Here is a 17,400-nt window from a genome sequence, read left to right on the forward strand (position 1 = left end):
AGGGGGTCCAACAGGAGTGATTGCCGGGGCGGGCAGGGACGTGGACAGCGCACAGAGGACTTTTAGGTCAATGGAACTTCCCTGCGTGGTACTCCAAGGACAGATAGACCTCAGACCCTGGTCTGACCCCCAGAACGTGCACCATCAAGACCGAACCCTGATGTAAGTGATGGCCGTTGAGTTACAATGACGTGTGAGCGTAGGCTCATCGGTCATCACAACGTGCCCGTGGTGGGGGTGTTGACAGTGGGGAAGACCATGGGTGTGGGGGGGGCAGCGGGTGTGTGAGAGAACCAGCGGCTGCTCAATCTTGCTGTGGTCCTAAAGCTTCCCTAGAACATAGTCTAGTAAAAACAATACCATGTCCTGCAGTTTGGGTGTGTCTGACGTTTCCTCATTAGATTAGGGTGGTGGATTGCTGATGGGAACACTGCCTCGGTGACACGGGCCAGCTCAGAGCCTCTTGGGGGAGACGCACACATCCTCTGCTCTTGGCGGTGGTGTTCCTTTAATTGGTCTGGACATTGCCTGGTTCCTCTACTGCACAGTTACAGCCCCAATAAACATCCTGTAAAGAGACCCTTGGAGACTGTGCCAGTACCCAGCCTCTCTTCCAAACCACCCCCTGGATTTTTTTTTTTTAAAGATTTTTATTTATTTACTTGATAGAGAGAGACCACAAGTAGGCAGAGAGGCAGGCAGAGAGAGGAAGGGAAGCAGGCTCCCTGCTGAGCAGAGAGCCCGACGCGGGGCTCGATCCCAGGACCCCGGGATCATGACCTGAGCCGAAGGCAGAGGCTTAATCCACTGAGCCCCCCAGGCGCCCTCCCCCTGGATTTTGAATCCGTTGTGCTCCTGGCGACAGTCTCTCCACCACTCCTCTGCCCCACCCCCATGGGGTCCCAGAGCAGAGCAGGTGCTGATCTCACTCCCAGCTGGGTGCTGCTCTCCCGGCCAGCACTTAGCCTTCCCGGTTTGGCCCAGCTCATGTCCTGCGCTTGCCGCCCAGGTCCTGTGCGGGCAGCCCTCGAACCTCTTTTGGAGACTAGGGCTCCGAAGACTCAACTCATTTCCTGTCGCATGAAGCTTCTCTTCCTCACTGCAGCTGCCGAAGCCACAGTCTAGGTCGAGGGGACCGTCATGTCCGGCCACCCAGTATGGGCCCCCCCCGTGGGCCTCAGATCTGGGGCTGGTGAAACCTCCGGGGCCAGCCGGGGGCTGGCTTGGCAGGAACCTGAGATAAGATGCTGAGCAGTTAGGGCAGCTGCTCTGAGGTCGGGAGGCCGGGAGCCCACAGGAAGTGACTCGGTGCAGAGCCCATGTGCCTCTGCCCTGACACCTCCGGGACAGGAACTCAGGCTGGCATGGCTGGCGGCATGTCGGCGGAGAGCCGGGTGCCCAGGCCGGGCAGGCAGCCTGGAGCCTCGGGAGAAGGTGCGTGGGCCCCCCGGATGGTGTCCGGCCCCTGGAGCCTGTCCCGCGGGAGAGCTCGTGCGGCCGCCGCAGTCCTCTGCTACATCAACCTGCTCAACTACATGAACTGGTTCATCGTCGCAGGTGAGGTGGCCCTGGTGGATGGCACCCTGGGAAGCACCTGTGGCCGCCAGCTCACGGCCGCGCCCCCCCCGGCCAGTACTGCATGCCCACGGGGCCCCATGTCCTGCAGACCGTCCCCTCATGCAGGGCAGCCCTGCCCTTCTCAGCCCTGGAGGGGTTCCAGCCAAGCCCCAACGGGGTGAGGGGGGCTTGGAGGTCCCATCCCAGCCCCCACCCAGGCGTGTGCACACAGCAGGGCGGCGAGGGCCGCAGGGAGGGCCGCTCCTTCGGGGTTAGGACTGGAGGTTCGGGTGGGACGCTGAGGGAGGCTGTGGCTGGCAGGGTGGGCATGAGATGGCGGGCCGCATGCTTCTGGGACCGGGGGTTGTGTGCAGGCCTCGCACATTCTGACCTCCTTCGTGGAGGCCCCGAGGCGCCCGCCCGGTCTTCTCAGCCACATTCACCTAACTCACTCGTTCACGCCTTCAGACAAGACGTAACCCCCTTTTCTCTCTTGATCACTGAATCATTCAAGACTGACTGAACGACCCTGTGGGCAGACCCAGGGAGGGTCCGTCCATTGGTTCCAGAGCTTGGGAATGCCCACGTCGTGGGGCCGAGGGAAGCCCAGGCCGGGCTGGGGGGCTGCTGTATGGGGTCACCTGCAGCAGCCCTGAGGCCAGGACCCCAGTGCACCAGAGACAGGCTCAGCCTACCAGGCAGGGACGGAGCAAGCAAGATGCGAGCTGCAGACGCCGTCCGTCTCTGGGGAGCTCAGAGGGCGCACACAGGACTGAGCAGGCTGGACGTTTGCTGGGTGGCCCCGGGACGGCAACTGAGGGTTCTGGCCGAACTCAGAACATGGGGCATTTGGGTGGGTCTGAAGCTGAGAATGTTGGAGGCAGGAGGTGGGGTGAGGGGAGGGTGCTGAGTGAGGGGTCAGCGTGGGCCCAGGTGATGGAGCAGGGGGAGTGCTCTGGCGAGGTGGCTGGATGGGAGACAGCAGGGATTGCTCAAAATGGTTTTGGGACCAGATCACAGGCTTCCTGGGTGCCATGCTGGGATTCTGGGCCTTCTGTTGAGGCAATGGGGGGCCATAGACAATTTTGGGGGTGGGGAGACTAGAATGAGATCGGTGCAGGCAGAACAAGCCCAGGGTTCCGGTTCCGGGGCTGCTGCGATGCGTTCGGCAGAGGCCTGAGTGGGTGTGGAGGTGTGTGGGGCCAGGGCCCAAGCTGAGCCTGGAGGGGCAGAGAGGCCTGGCGGCCCCACAGGCTGGGGAGGCCCCGAGTCCCACCAGCAGAGGCCCTTCCTGTTGGGACTTCCTCCCGCTGGGTGGAAAGCAGGGCCGAGGTCACTTGCCGGGACAAGGAGGCCCGGAGAAGTGAAACCATGCAGGGTGAGTGGCAGGGACCCCTGGGGCGGGCGGTTTTCCCTGCAGCTCCAGTGCCCTGTGGGGAGCAGCTCTTCAGGGCTGAAGGGGAGAAGGAGGCTGAGTCCACTCCCAGCCCTGGAGGCCTGGGAGGAGCCCGGGAGCGGATACAACCCGGGGCAAGTCTTCTCTCTTATTCATGTGATTAATGATATTAAAAAGGAAGGACAGACGGACAGGCTGGGACAGCTGCTCGCTGTGGCATTTGGGCCCAAAGCAAAGATCTCAACAAGAATCTGGTACTTGGTTTCTCTGCTTCTCGGCCCTGCTGACAGGTCTTGGAGGTGCGGGTGGGCATTTCTGCAGACCCCATCTGTGGGCAAAGGGGACTGCCTCTGGCTGGGATGCCCACAGCACAGCCTTGGGCGTGGCTGGAGCCCCGTGGGGACCCCGACGGCCTCCGCCTCTGAGGGGACCTGCAGACAGACACCTGCAGGGTCCAGCTCGGGTGCCGGCTCATAACCGAATGACCACAAGGATTGCTAAGGGCTTCCTGATGCTGGGGCCTGAGCCTCCCAGCTCAGCTAAGCAGGTGCCTCCACTCTGACTAAGCCCTGCTGACGTACTGCCAAAGGCTCAGGGGCGCTGCATTGGCCTGTGGCCTGGAGGGAACTTGGAAGGGCTTTCAAGGCCCTGCTGGTGTTGCAGCAAGGGTCTGTCTCCCTCAGGGAGCTGGGGCTAAGGTCGGACCCAAGTGGGACCTGTCTCTGAAGCTCTCGGGGGCACCATCTCTCTGCTCATGTCTCTGGAAGCGCATGCTTGTGTGTGCGCATGTGCAGCCCAGGGCATGTGTGTCTTGGCGCGTCCGTGCTCACGCAGGTATGTACATCCAGGAATGTCTGGAGTTTGTACCCAAGCGGGGCTGCCTAGTCATTAACACCGTAGTCTAAGTAAGCTGTGCCCTGGGCAGCCACAGGGAGCCGTCAGCCCCTTGGAGGAGGATGTGAACAGCAGCCCTGCATGAGTGCGAATGCAAGCAGGCCTGTGGCAAGCAGACTCTGTGTGCGCGCGCGCGTGCGCGTGCGCGCGTGTGTGTCTGTGCCCCAAGAGTGTGTTTCTCTGGGCATGCCCATTTGTGTGGACGGATGTGGATCTGCGTGTCTGCCTCCCGGGGTGGGTGCTCGTGCGTGAACGTGGGTGCGCGTTTGGGCCTCTGGGGTACATGTTCCTGTATGTGTGCTGATGTGTGTGGGTCTCTCTAGGCGCCGGTCCCCCCATCTGCACGCGTGTGTGCTTGCACGTGTGTGGGAGGAAGGGGACGAGAACAGTGGGCCGCACTCTGTGCTGTGCTGGTCAGCTGGCGCCCCATCCCACAGGCAGGCCAGCTGCCCTTAGAGGCCCAGGGGACCCCTTCCCACGTCCTGAGCACTGTCCGTCTGTCCACAGGGATGCTGCTGGACATACAGAACTTTTTTCAGATCAACGATAGCAATGCCGGTCTGCTTCAGACAGGTAAGGACTGAGTCCTTGCTCTGGAGCTGGGGCCCGGGTCTCATGCTGGAGCGGGGGTCAGGCTGAGCCCCGCCACGCACCCCTGATGCAGAGGAGGGGCACTGAGGGGTTGGCTGAGGGCCAGCGTGGGTGGGAGGATGGAGAAGGTGGGCTGAGCCCTGGCACCTGAGCAGCCGTCTTGGGTTTGAGCGCTGGTGCTGCTGAAGGAGCAGGGGCATGGGGCTGGAGAGCCTCAGGCCACGCTGATAGGTCACTCATCCCTGCCCGGCTCAGCGCAACACCGGAGACTGGCTGGGGCTGGGCAGTCCTGCTCTGGGCTTTCCTCCACGGACCTGAAAGTTCCGGCCTGCAGAACACAGGCAGACGGACCGACAGAGGTCTGTATTTGCTGCATGGGTTCATATGGGGTCCAGGAGTGGGGAGCAGTGACACCTCCCATTCCAAGGTCACACACAGACACATAACTAGCCCACGCATGGCTCCTGCCTGTGCTCCCCTCCCGTAACAGTCTGCAACCCCAACACCTCAGAACAAGTCTCTTACGCTGGGGTGCGGGGCCCCTGGGGGGGGGGTCACAAACACTTTCTTGGGTCCACATGACCAGAGTTTTGAAAGAATCCATTTACAGACCCTCAAGCTTGGGTTTTTCTTTCCTAAAATGGACACATCTAAGAAATAGCCTCTGGTTCTTCCTTCCCACCTCTGTTCAAACAAAGACCATCCCTCCTCCCTATTCTGAGTGTTTCTTTGGTGCTCTGCCCTGGGGTGGGAAAGCCTCCGGGGTGCCAGACAGAGGGGATCCCCACGGGTGCTCGGCATCTGCGGGGCAAGCCGTGGAAGCCAGGCAGAGAGTGTGTCAGGAGAAACTCACTAGGGAGGCTTCCTCCAGGCCACATGCCCACGGCCCAGTGCCAAGCCTTATCTGGCTGTCCTGCTGGCGCGACGGCCGATTTATCTAGGATTTACAGTTCAGAAGGGAGATGTCTCACGGATGGGTGTCAACACATTTATTTCAATTAGCAAAGATGAAGCCAGCATTTTAACATCTTTCTGACAGGCAGTTAGCCTGATTTGTTGGCTTGATCTGGCAAATAAGGACTGGTTTTGCCCTTTAGAGCCAATGTGTGGAGATAGCAGCCTTTTCCCGTCAGGGATGAGATGGGGTCAGTGATCACATCACATTTCCCAACGTGACCCGCAGCCCCAAGGATTTGGATGAAAATATAGTAAAAAAATACAATAGTGATGAAAATCACATCCTTTGCAACTATTTAAACTTATGACAAGGGTGTTTTAAATGTCAGCTGAACACACGTGTAAGGGTACGTATTTCGAGAAGCTTCTCTCTTAAGGCCCTGGGGCAAAGAGCCAGCAGACCTTGGCTTTAGACCACGTGTGTTTTCCAACCGCTCTTGTCTCGAGGCAGAGGCCAGCAGCAGGTGCCGACCTTTGAGGAGCCAAAGCGAGACCCTCTGGGCTCAGTCCCCACAATCTTCTAGATTAAACAGATGATGGCCGTTGAGTCACGATCCGTCTTCCCTGGTGCTCCCCCTGCTTAGTGAGCTGGGTTGTCACCACGAGGCTCCCATAAGTGAGATGCCGTGGAGAGAGAAGCATGTGCATGTGTGTGCAAGTGTCGGGGGGTTGTGCACGTGCCCGGGGTGTGCAGTGGGTGAAGGGAGGGTCAGCACTGCAGAAGCATCCCCGAGAGGTGTGTGGAGAGAGCAGGGGGCTGGAGGCCTGACGACCAGGCTCTGTCTCTCCCATGACCTCGGGGGAGTCTTCACCTTCCCCAGTCCTGGTGTAAGACCTTATGTAAGACCCGAGCCCCACGGTGCTGTTTGTCCACAGAGCGCAGAATGCAGGAAGCCCCTGACTGAGAGGGTGTGGCTCAGCTGTAAGATGGAGCGAAGGGTGGGGTCAGCGGCAGTCCGACCTGACCCTCCCAATGGGACAGGAGGTTCCTGGGGTTGGTCCACTGATGGGTAATATGTGGCCTTCGCCGCGTGCCAGACACTGTCTCAAGTGCCCTGTGAGACTGACCCATTCACCCTTCACAACAATCCCACAGGGTTAGGGATTCTTGTTATGGTTGTGCCGTTCTCCCCATGACAAACCTGAGCCACAGAGAGGCTGTGGGCTTGCTGAAGGTCCCGCAGCTGGGATTCGAGTCCTGGCAGCTGCCTGTAGAGCCCTCCTGTTCACCCCCTGCTCCTTCACTCCTTCCATTTTTTCTCCCAAGCCACCGAATCTGGAGCTGCCAGGAGCCGGGGCATGCACCTGTGTGAGGGTGCCTTCCCCCTAGGTCAGGTTTCTCCATCTCAGGGAGTCTTCGGGGTGAAGCTGTTTATATCTATAAGGGATCCCTGCCCCAAACCTCATAAAACTATTAGAGGATTCAGGGAAATATTTCTACAACCTTCGGGGAGAGAAGATACACCTTAAGAAGACAAACCACCCCGGCCAGAGGAAGAGTGATAGGTTTCAGTCCACAGAAGCTACACTCTTCCGTGCAACAGCAGTTGACACCACAAATGCAGTTAGAGATGACGATGGGTGACAGTTACAAGGCGGTCACCTAATGCTAGGCGCTGCCTGTCCTACGTTTTGTTTTGTTTCATTTTCTCTGTAACCTTCTGTGGGAAGCACAGTTACCATTTCCTATCACTGACTGGAGTGGGGCAGAAGAGTTAAGGAGCTTACCCACAGGCACACAGGTTAGGGTTAGGGGTAGGGTTAGGGTTAGGGTTAGGGTTAGGGTTGTCTTTGGTTCGGGGTGAGAGCCCAGGTCCTCTAGCCCCACCATCTGCGTGGTAATTCCAAACGGCAGAGGATGTGAGCTCCGGAACCTGCTCAGCTTCACTGGACAGATGGACGATGCAGACTGAAACACCAGCGAGACACTGTCCGCTTTTCAACCGTTAAAGGAGCGAAAACAGTGCGTGCGACTGATGCGTCAGGTGCCAGCCGGGGCCATGGCACGCGCTTCTGCGCCCGCGGACACGGATACAGCCGTGTTGGCAGAAGCTGTTAAATTCTAAACGCCACGGACACCGAGGACCATTTTCTGTGGGGGTATTCGGTCGAACCGTATTAAATTGCCAGGTTTTGTGGGTCCAAACTGGCCTAATTCCTGCAACCGCGGGCGGCTCAGCGGGCTGCTAGAGCCGCCCCGGGAGATGGGAGGGGCTGGGACCGCACGCGGGTCTGGCGCTCATTCGGCTCGGGCCGCGTCAATCATCTGCGCTCAGCGAATGGGGACCTATAGTGGGCGGGGCCTCGGCGTAGGCGGGTCCAGGCCGTCCGCTGCACCTGCCGAGAAGGGACCCGAGCCGCGAGGGTCCCCGTGCGCGCGGCGAGTCCCGCAGACGCGCGGCAGCTTCTTCCGCTCGCGGGGCAGCCGCCGGGCTCGCTCGTCCCGCCGCGGGTCGGAGGGCCTGCTTCACCGAGTGGGCAGCACCACCGACGGGGTCCGGGACCGGCCGCCGACCCCGTGAAACCCTGCTGGAGGCCGAGCCCGGGCCGACCGCCCTCGCCTCCCGCCGCCCCCACTGCCCCAGCAGGGGTGCGGTAGCAAAATCGGACCCAGCGGGCCGGCCGGTGCGAGGAGGGGGGTTCTGCAGAGACAGGGTCCGGGCAGGGAGCCCTGGGGGCCCCCGAGCTGCCCCGAGGCCGCGTCCGCCCTCACTCTGGGCCACAGCCCCGCGGGCACTTGGGAGCATGCTCAGAGCTGTGCACCGTGAGCCCGCCGGGACCCTCCACTCCCCTTCCCAGTCCCCTTACTCTGGGCGTTGGGTTATGGGTTAGGCGGAGATCGGGGGGTTGGGGTACCTTTTCCTCCTCCTGGCTCCCGCCCACTGCCGCGGTGCCCACTGTGGCATCCGAGCCCGGTTACTCGGGGGGGGCCAGGAGGCCCGCACGCACGCCCGCCCGCCGCAGCGGGAGATGCATGCGGCCCTGCCTGTCCCCTCCAGTCTTCGTCTGCTGCCTGCTGCTGTCCGCACCGGTGTTCGGCTACCTGGGCGATCGCCACAGCCGCAAAGCCGCCCTGAGTATTGGGATCCTGCTCTGGTCGGGGGCAGGCCTCTCCAGCTCCTTCATCTCCCCCCAGGTAGGTGCCCACACCCCTGCCAGGCCCCTGGGGACCTACCCCCGCCTGGTTTCTCCCTTGGAAAGGCGGATGCGCTGGCCTCCGTCCATTCCGGGCTCCAGGCTGGCGGCAGGGGCGCCCTCCAGGGCCTAGGGAGGAACCCCTTAGATGCTGTCCTTGGGAGCCTTCCTCTCCTGCACGACCGGCTGCTGCCTGCTGGGGGCGTGTGCGGGTGACCGCTACTGTCCACTGGAACTGGCCTGCCGCGCAAAGGTTGACGCTCAGAAAAAGGGCTCCCCGGACAAGGGGCCGGTGGTGGCTGCAGGCATCAGCAGGGGGCGCCCGTGTGATGCTGGGGGTCCTGGCGGGGAGGCTAGCCAGGGGTCTTTAGCCCGGGCCCCTCCTTCCCTGGGGGCCGTGTCCACACTCTGGTCCCTCCCCCCATGGGTGATCCTGGGACTCACTGGGGTCTTGTGTTTCCTTGCCCAGTATTCCTGGCTCTTCATCCTGTCCCGGGGGGTCGTGGGCATAGGCTCGGCCAGCTTCTCCACCATCGCGCCCACCGTCCTGGGCGACCTCTTTGTGAGGGATCAGCGGACTCGGGTGCTGGCCGTCTTCTACATCTTTATTCCTGTTGGAAGGTTGGTACCACCCAGGACCCACTTCCCTAGGTGGTAAACTGAGGCCCACAGGAGCCAGGACAGAAACTGGACTAGGGATGGAATTTGCATCCCAGCCCTCCCCCTTCCTTGTCCTGTCCCTTTACTTCTCTGGGCCTCAGTTTCCTCATCTGTAAAGGGGGCGAGGACACAGGCCGATGGGCTGTCTTAAGGGTTAGAGATAATACAGGTGTTCCCTCTACCCTAGGACACTGGGGAAGGCCCACTTGGGGCGTGTGTGGGCCTGGGCCAGGCACCCCTGGGGCAGTGAGGGTGGGGGCAGGTTTGTGTAGGTCAGAGTGGGATTTGCAGTCTGACCTCTGAGCTCTAATCCGGGTTTCCTGGAATCGCCTGACTCAGGCAGGGCTGAGCCGTGGGTCTTCAGATAGGGCCGCATTGGGCAGTGGTGCAGGGGATGGGCCTGGAGCCAGAGGTCACCAGTGACTTGACCAAGGGCAGCGGACACCTGGGCCTCACGTGGCTCACGTTTCCCGTGACAGGGCTGTGAACAGCAGCAGCGTCTTGGGTGGGGGCCCCAGCTCAGGCTGGCCTTGCCGGCTGGTACCTGCCCCCCACCCTCACTGCCTGTCCTCCTTGCCCCTCTATCGCAGTGGTCTGGGCTACGTGCTGGGGTCGGCCGTGTTGCAGCTGACTGGGAACTGGCGTTGGGCCTTCCGAGTGAGTCCAGCCTCCTCTTCTTCCCTCCAATCTCCCTGGGCCAGCAGGGACTTTCCAGCCTCCAGTGGCCTTAGCCACTTGGCATGGTTGCTGGCGCCATGGGAGGGATCAGACCTTGGCAGCTTCAGACATCCGATGGAACATGGCTGTGGAGGTCATGGCCCTGGGTTCAGATGCTGGCTGCTGGGTTTGCTAGCAGTGTGAGCTCAAGCAAGCGGCTTGTAACGTGGGTGGGGGCCGTACATGCTGCATCGTGGGGTCTCCGGGAGGGACAGCCAAGGGTGGGAACAGCTTGGGGCAGAACATACCTGGCGGGCGCAGGTGGTGAGTCCCCCTGGTCAGGCTCATGAGCCCCGAGGGAGTCGTGTCTACTGGACACATTAAAGGGAGTCCTAAGGGGACACTACTCCGCAGAGAGGTTGTGCTCCTAGGGCTGAGGAGATGTCAAGCTTTCCGTATATCCAGCAGCCAAGAAGTGAGACCCCTGCCCCGCCCCCAGGGCGCAAAGCCCCCCAGACCCTGGGCCACGTGGCTCGTCACCGGCAGGAGCTCCAGGGTCCCGGGCGTGTTTGTGTGGTCCTGAGCTTTCCGGGCCCTCCCATGCCCAGGTCATGCCTTGCCTGGAAGCCGTGGCCTTGATCCTGCTTATCGTGCTGGTTCCAGACCCACCCAGGGGAGCTGCTGAGAAGCAGGAAGAGGCGGCCGTGGGGGACCCAAGGAGCAGCTGGTGTGAGGATGTCAGGTACCTGGGGAGAAAGTGAGTGTCCCCACTCTTCCCTTCGAGTCACTGAAAACCCCTGTCTGCCCAGCAGCCCCGCCCTGCCCCGCCCGGCCTCCAGGGAGCCCCAAGGCTCACAGCCTTCTCCCTCCTCTGAGCTCACCAACGGACACACCCCTCCCTCACTTGGAGGCCCCCTTCTCGCCCTGCCATGGGACCGTAGGGGCTGGGAAGGAGGCGGTGTGAGCCTGGATGCTGGCTCGGTCGCTGCCTTATCCCCGAGTGACCCGAGACTTGGAACGTTACTCCCTTCCTTTATTCAATGGATGTGATTCTCCCAGGGCTGCGGGGGGGCGGGGGGATGGGGATGCTGGGAGTTCATCACTCACCTCTGCAGGCCTCGTGGGAGTGCGTCCATCCATGTTCCAGGCATGGGCGGGGAGGCAGACAGGAGTCAACCGCACTCCCAAGCCTCCTGATTTACTGGAATGTGGGGCGCGGACGGGACCAGCTCTCTTTGATACGGAGCCATGCCGGTGGAGGGCACTTGGAGGAAGGTGGGGGCAGCGGGGACAGCTTCCTGGAGAATGTGATCTTGGCTTGGGGCCATCTGGGAGGGGGAGAGCTGGTCCCACAGAGATCGGGGAGGAAGGGCCAGTGAGAAGGAACGCGTGGAGGGGGGAGTGCAGGGCTCGTGGGTGACGCCATGAGAATCCGGAGCACCCGGGGGGCCAGAGTGCCCCCGGGATGGGGCGGTGCATGACAGGGGCAGCCAGCCCGAAGCCCTGGCCCTCTCCCAGGGGTCTCAGCCAGGGCACTTTCTCTTGCAGCTGGAGTTTTGTGTGGTCCACCCTTGGGGTGACGGCCATAACCTTTGTGACTGGAGCCCTGGGCTTCTGGGCCCCCAAGTTTCTGTTTGAGGCCCGTGTGGTGCATGGACTGCAGCCTCCCTGCTTCCAGGATCCGTGCAATAGCCAGGACAGGTGAGGGGCCTCCGGGAGTCCCGGGCGCTGCCCAGGTTAGGGGGCTCCTGGCGGGCAAGTGCTCTGGCCGCTCTGAGCCCCCGAGATCAGCGTCTCTGTGCAGAAACCAGGACTTGGGACCTTGGCGGCACGGCAGGCCCGGATCTGCTCCGGCTGAGGTCCTAGGGCTCTGGGGGGCCACAGGAGAGGAGCCTCGTCCCCTCTGGGCCCCAGTTCTCCTGCTCTTGGGCTGCTGTGGGGGTCTGGGAGGCACTTGGTATGGGAGTGAGGCTTCTGAGGGGCCTGTGGGACGGTGGGACCTGCGGTGTGAGGCCTTCCCCGTTCACAGATGGCAAATCGAGGTCCGGGGATGCTGCATCCCTTTCGGGGCTGGGAAGTTTGCACGTGCACTGACTCGTGTTCTTTGCCTCATCTGGGGCCCCAAGAGTCCCAGGAAAGCTGCCAGAATGTTGGGGTGGGGGAAAAAGCCACCCGGAGGGCAGCGTCCTCCTGTCCCCACCTTGTCCTGCGCTGTGCCCAGGCCAGCATCTCTCCAGCTCAGCCCCAGGCCCCCGTTACTCCCTTTCTCCTCCTCCTCCTCATCTCTGCTTGGCTTCTCAGTACCCAGGGGCTGAGCTCCTCGAGGCTCATGGACATGGTGTGTAGCCCCCTGACACCCGTGTCCCCCTCCTTGTCCCCGGCCTCCCCTCTGTCTCCATCTCCCCCATGGAGCCTGGAAGGAGCTCACGTGATTTCTAGAATGCTGCATGCCTCCTGCGTGTCTGTGCCTTGGCCTGGCTGGCCCGCCCGGAGCTCCCTTCCCTTTTCCCATCGTTACTTCTTAAGCCTCTTCATTAGTTCAAGCCGGAATGGGGAGCATTTACCTGGAAGACCCTCTGAGTGTTTATGGCAAAACTGTTGCTCCGTGTTATGGAGCGAGAAGATGGGAGGTCAGAAAGGTTAATGAGCCGTCCAGGCCGCAGACCCAGCCTCAGACCCGTCTGACTCTGGGGCCGGTGCTCCCAGTGCCGCATCCTGGAGCGGCCGGAGCCTCCTGTGACTGCTGGGGACTTGAACGTCGTGGCCTGGGACAGGGCAGGTGCTCATGCGGAAGCCTCAGGGACAGAGCGCAGGAAGGCAGCCTGCGAGATTGTGCTGCTGGTCTCGGCTCTACCGCTAGCTTGTTCTCTCCTGGGGACACAGACGGGGCCCTCAAAGTCCCACAGCAGCCTGGACACGTCGGGGGTCCTGCAGTGGCCCGGACACATTGCGGGGGGACAGGTAGAACTCATGTTCTTGTCTGACGCTCTCTGGCTCTGCATCCTGGGGTAAGTCAGCTCCCCTTTCTCAGCGCTGGCCTTGTCCTCCGACTGGGCTCCTCCATGGACCCTGTGTGGCCAGCGATGTGTAGGCCCCAGTGGCAAGTGGCACAGGTGTGGTGCTTAGAGCAAAAGAATTGTTCTCCAAGGTCCCGAGGCTGGGCCTCCAGAGGGGTTTCACGGGGCCAGAGTGGAGCTCTGAGAGACTACACCCCCTCCAAGGCTTCAGGGGGCAGTCCTCCTGCCTCTTCTCCTTTGGGGGCTGCTGGTGTGCCCCGGCATGTGGCCGCATCCACAGTCTCTGCGGCCGTGGTCCTGTTGCCTTGTCCTCTGTGTCTCAAGTCTCCTTGAGCTTCCCTCTTACAGAGATGCTGGCGGTGGCCTGTAGGGACCCTCGAACATGGAGAATAATCCCCCATCTCAGAATGCTTAACGGAATCCCATAGACAAAGTCTGTTTTGCGCCGAAGTCTGTGTTGCAAGGTTCTGGAGGTTAGGACCTAGCCATTGTGGGGGGCACCATTCAGCCCATCACAGAGCAGGTAGAAGGTCCCAGTGCTGGGGTTCCACACCCACCTCAGCTGTTAGTCCCCACTCCGTGGTTGGGGTTACCCCAGGGTGAGGACGCAGAAGGGCAGGAAGCTCCAGGACACAGGATTCCAGCTCCGGCCCTGGGAGGACTCCCGCCACTCAGAGCTGGTGCACAGGGAAGGGGCTGTGTGGGGGTAGTGAACTCCCCGCCCCTGGGGCACAGAAGTAGGAGCCGGACTGTTGCTTCACCAGGCCTGTTGTGCAGAGGGTCAGCATAGAACTTGCAGGACTTTTTTTTTTTTTTAAAGATTTATTTATTTATTTGACAGAGATCACAAGTAGGCAAAGAGAGAGGGGGAAGCAGGCTCCCCACTGAGTAGAGAGCCTGATGCGGGGCTTGATCCCAGAACCCTGAGATCATGACCGGAGTCGAAGGCAGAGGCTTTAACCCGATGGAGGAGTAAAAGTCTGAAGTGGGGACAGAAACTCGCCTGGGGGCAGAAGAGGTTGGAGCTAGGGGCACAGTGTTGAGGTCAACTAGGATGAGACCATGAAGGAAGGGCCACGTGCGTCACGTGGGCTGGCACGAATCCGGTGGGTGTCTGAGAGCCGGTGGATGGTTTCCAGTGGGGGTTGGGAGATCTGTATTTTGGAACACACGCTCTGGGGACCTGTGGGGTCTGTTCTGGAGGGCCGGCTCTCCCTGGGCGGGTGCCGGGGAGCCAAGTGCAGCTGGAGGGGGGAGTGGGTGGGAAAGGGAGTGTGGCAGGCGGGGGCAGCTTGAGAGCTCTGCAAAGGCCGCGTGGAACAGTGGGGTTCGGGAGGGTGTGTGCAAAGCTTGATGAGGGCCAGGTGTATCCTAGGAGCTCAACAAATAAACATTCCCGTGCCTCCATTCCCAACTGTGTGCGGAGTGAGAAGGCGAGCTGCTTGGGGCCAGAGTGGGGCAGCTGAGATTTCTGAGAGGGGAGCTTTGGGATGGGGGGTAGTCGGAGAAGCTCCCTGGAGGTGGGGGTGGTGGGCCGGTCGCCCCCATGGCTGGTGAGATCCCCACGATGAGGCAGGAATGGGGATGGGGGAGGGAGAGTATATGGGCCCCTGATCAGGACCCTGAGGACCCTGGAGCCTTGGTTTGGAGGGAGAGGGAGGGGTCCACAGCCACATTCACCATAGGTACCCGGTCCTGCACTGGGGGCCGAGCCCCAGGACAGGGCCAACCCCGCCTGGCTCACGGACCCTGCTCTATTCTTTGTCCTCAGCCTGATTTTTGGGATACTCACTGTGGTGACCGGCATCATTGGGGTTGTCCTGGGAGCAGAGGCTGCGAGGAGGTACAAGAAAGTCAACCCGCGGGCTGAGCCCCTCATCTGCGCCTGCAGCCTGCTTGCCGCCGCCCCCTGCCTCTTCCTGGCTCTCATCCTGGCCCGGGTCACTCTCCTGGCCTCCTACGTAAGTGAGAGCCACTGGCACGGTGCGGGGCATGGGGAGTGGGTCGCCCCTGTTCACGTGGGCTCCTTCCATGCCCAGCCTCCACCTCTGAAGTCGCCCAGGGAGCCTCTGGTACCCCCATTTCACAGACGGGTAAACGGAGGTTTACCAAGAGCAGCACAGCTGGGAAGGAGCAGAGCTGGGCTTCGAGCCTGAGCGGCCCTGACTCTAAGGCTTGTCCTCTGACCTGGTTAATGCTCTGGTTGGAGAGAGCGGGACTGACGGCTCCGATACGCTGGGAGCTCGAGGACACAGAGGGTGTGAGGGGGGCCGTGAGGCCCGTATGGGCCGTGGCCGAGGCCAGCGCCCTTGTGGGATGGTCTGACACTAACCCATGTTCCTGTCACTGCTTCACACCGCTCACACCTCCCGGCCTCTGCCAGGGCACTGCCCCTCCTGGGCGTCCTGAACACTGCTCATCCGCCATGCCTTGTGCAATGGCTTCTCCAAGAGCCTTTGCGGACCATCCCACGCTCATGCTTGGGCTCAGCACATGTGTGGGTCCACTGGGCACTGCAGTGTGTTGGGGAGCTGTGTGCACCCCCAACACATAGCTCCCCATCCCCCAGCCCTGATGGTCCCACCCAGTGGGAAGGGACCTATGATTCTGCCCCCGCCAGATGGGCTCCCCTTCCCCTCTCCTCCTGTCCCAAGGCCCTGGGGTCCCCACCACAGAAACAGATGCCCCTGAGCAGGCTGGACTCGGAAGGCAAATCACAGCCCATGGCCAGATCCCACAGCCAGATCTCATTGCTTTTCCTGTTACCCTCGTGCCCTGGAAAAGCCAGGTCCCATTTCAACCACAGCCTTGGTTCCGCATCGGCATACTCTGTGTCCAGGCCCAGAGCCCCGCACTGGGGCAAGAGGGAGCTGCGGCCGGCTTGGTCGGGGCAGGATTCCCGGAGTCTGGGGTTGCTCTGCTGGGGCCCAGATGCCGCTGGCTCTGTGCACAGGGGCCCCTTGTGGGTCTTGGAGCCCTGCTATTTGCATCGTCTGGTTCTCGGTGCAGGTGACACTGTTGCCTCTGTCTTGGCACGGCTTCCCCCTGCTTGTTTCCAAGGTGGCCTCCCTTCTGGCCGCTCCTGCCTGGACCCTGCAGGGCTCCCCTCTTGGGACCCTCAGGCCTGTCTCCCCTCCGTGGCATCTGTCCGACCCCTGCCTGCACTCGGGACGTGCCCCGCCCTGTCATCCCGATGCTCCCGGGCGATGAGCTGGGGTGTCCTCGCGGTGCTGTCTGGCGCGGGAGGGTGGGCGTGTTGCTGGCGTCCTCTGACTGCGGTTGGGCCACCCAGAGCCCCTCACCCGCATCCTCACTCCTCAGATGAACGCCCTGCAGCGCCCAGGGTGGGGAGGGGGACAGCACGCTCCTCCCCAAGCCTGTCGCGGGGGCTGGTGCGTCTCTCGGTGTGGGCGCTGCTCACCCATGTCCAGCCGTGGGTGGGCTTTGGCTGAGTCCCTGGCGAACAGACGGGTCCCACAGGCTCGTGTTCTGCGCGTGCCTGCACGTGGCCCTCACAGCGCCTTGTGGGGAAGGGCTTCTCCCCGCCGCTCACAGATTGGAAGACAGAGGCCTAGAGACAGCAGCACAGACCGTGGGACAGAGGAGATGGAGACTCAGCTCGCAGATGCTGTACTGATCTTGTGGTCCCTGAGGGGAGGAGCAGAGCCTGGACGGGCACTGGCGGCGTCCTGGCTGAGGGAGCGGGAGCCCGAGTGGGACCAGCATCCCGGCTGGCGGGGGCCGCGTGGGCCCGACCTTGAAGGCAGATGGAGGCCCACTACAGGCCTGTTCCGGCAGCGGCGGGGGCCCGGACCCCTGCCAGGCCCGCTTCTGCCGTGGTCCTGGCTGGCTCTGGAGACTGCTCCTTGGCTGTGTTCAGGGGACACAGCTGTCTTCCCCTCTGCAGCCTGGCACCTCTCCAGAGCTGGACGGCTTGTCTGGAGATGAAACTGCGCTCTGGCTGACAGGGCCAGCGGGAGAGATTCTCAATGCCTGGCACAGGGGTGAGGGGCTGCAGGGCAGGACGGCGGGCAGGCCCGGGATGAGTCCCTCCTCCCTCGGGTGCCGGGATGCTGCTCCTTTCTGGGGCTCGTGCTCAGGCCTGGCCATGGTACCAACAGCATAAAGCCCCCCTAGGCCTGGCTCCAGCCTTCCAGGAGGAGAGCGGAACCTTCTGGACCTCCTGAGCAGAGGCCCTCTCCATGCTTCCGTCTGATGGATGTTCTGGCTCACGACCCGGGTCCTGCCTGCCCGCCCGGCGCCGGTCACAGAACCCTCACACGTCCGGGCCTGCACTCTTCTGCCGGTGCCCTCTGCCTGGCACGGCACATGCCTTCTGTCTTTCTCCGGGCCCTGTGCCAGGAGCCGCCTTCCTGGGCCGCTGGCCTCCCTGCTCACCTACCATGGTCTCTTTTCCCCACATGACCAGGGATACCGTGGACCTTCCCGGGCTCCCTGGGGCCTCTGGAACCGGGTCCAGCTCCTCCTGCCGGCTCCCAAAGCCCCCAGTGGACTCCTGGATGGCCTTCGCAGCCC

General features: G+C 62.0%; 1 protein-coding gene and 1 long non-coding RNA gene across 8 annotated transcripts in view; one reads left to right on the top strand and one right to left on the bottom strand.

Annotated features, from left to right (window-relative positions):
* Positions 1–816: 816 nt before the first annotated feature.
* SPNS3 (sphingolipid transporter 3 (putative)) overlaps positions 817–17,400 on the top strand; it is a 34,798-nt gene continuing 18,214 nt past the window's right edge. Inside the window, exons 1-9 of one of the 7 annotated variants that reach the window (XM_032322726.1) lie at positions 817–1,557; positions 4,355–4,420; positions 8,395–8,531; positions 9,000–9,151; positions 9,781–9,847; positions 10,511–10,604; positions 10,963–11,122; positions 11,396–11,548; positions 14,636–14,825. In XM_032322726.1, the coding sequence (XP_032178617.1) occupies positions 1,320–1,557; positions 4,355–4,420; positions 8,395–8,531; positions 9,000–9,151; positions 9,781–9,847; positions 10,511–10,604; positions 10,963–11,122; positions 11,396–11,548; positions 14,636–14,825 (1,257 nt within the window). In that variant the 5' untranslated portion in view covers positions 817–1,319. Of the gene's footprint in view, positions 1,558–4,354; positions 4,421–8,394; positions 8,532–8,999; positions 9,152–9,780; positions 9,848–10,455; positions 10,605–10,962; positions 11,123–11,395; positions 11,549–14,635; positions 14,826–17,400 lie in introns of all 7 variants that reach the window. The other 6 variants (XM_032322723.1, XM_032322725.1, XM_032322728.1 and 3 more) reach the window with 6 other exon arrangements.
* Positions 5,763–11,044, bottom strand: LOC116578421. Its single transcript, XR_004280871.1, has 4 exons — positions 10,955–11,044; positions 8,975–10,593; positions 6,538–8,770; positions 5,763–6,315 (listed from the first exon to the last, which is right to left on the bottom strand). It is a non-coding gene; the product is annotated as an uncharacterized LOC116578421 (long non-coding RNA).

The sequence above is a fragment of the Mustela erminea genome, chromosome 18 (assembly GCF_009829155.1).
Source record: "Mustela erminea isolate mMusErm1 chromosome 18, mMusErm1.Pri, whole genome shotgun sequence".
Lineage (NCBI taxonomy): Eukaryota > Metazoa > Chordata > Mammalia > Carnivora > Mustelidae > Mustela > Mustela erminea.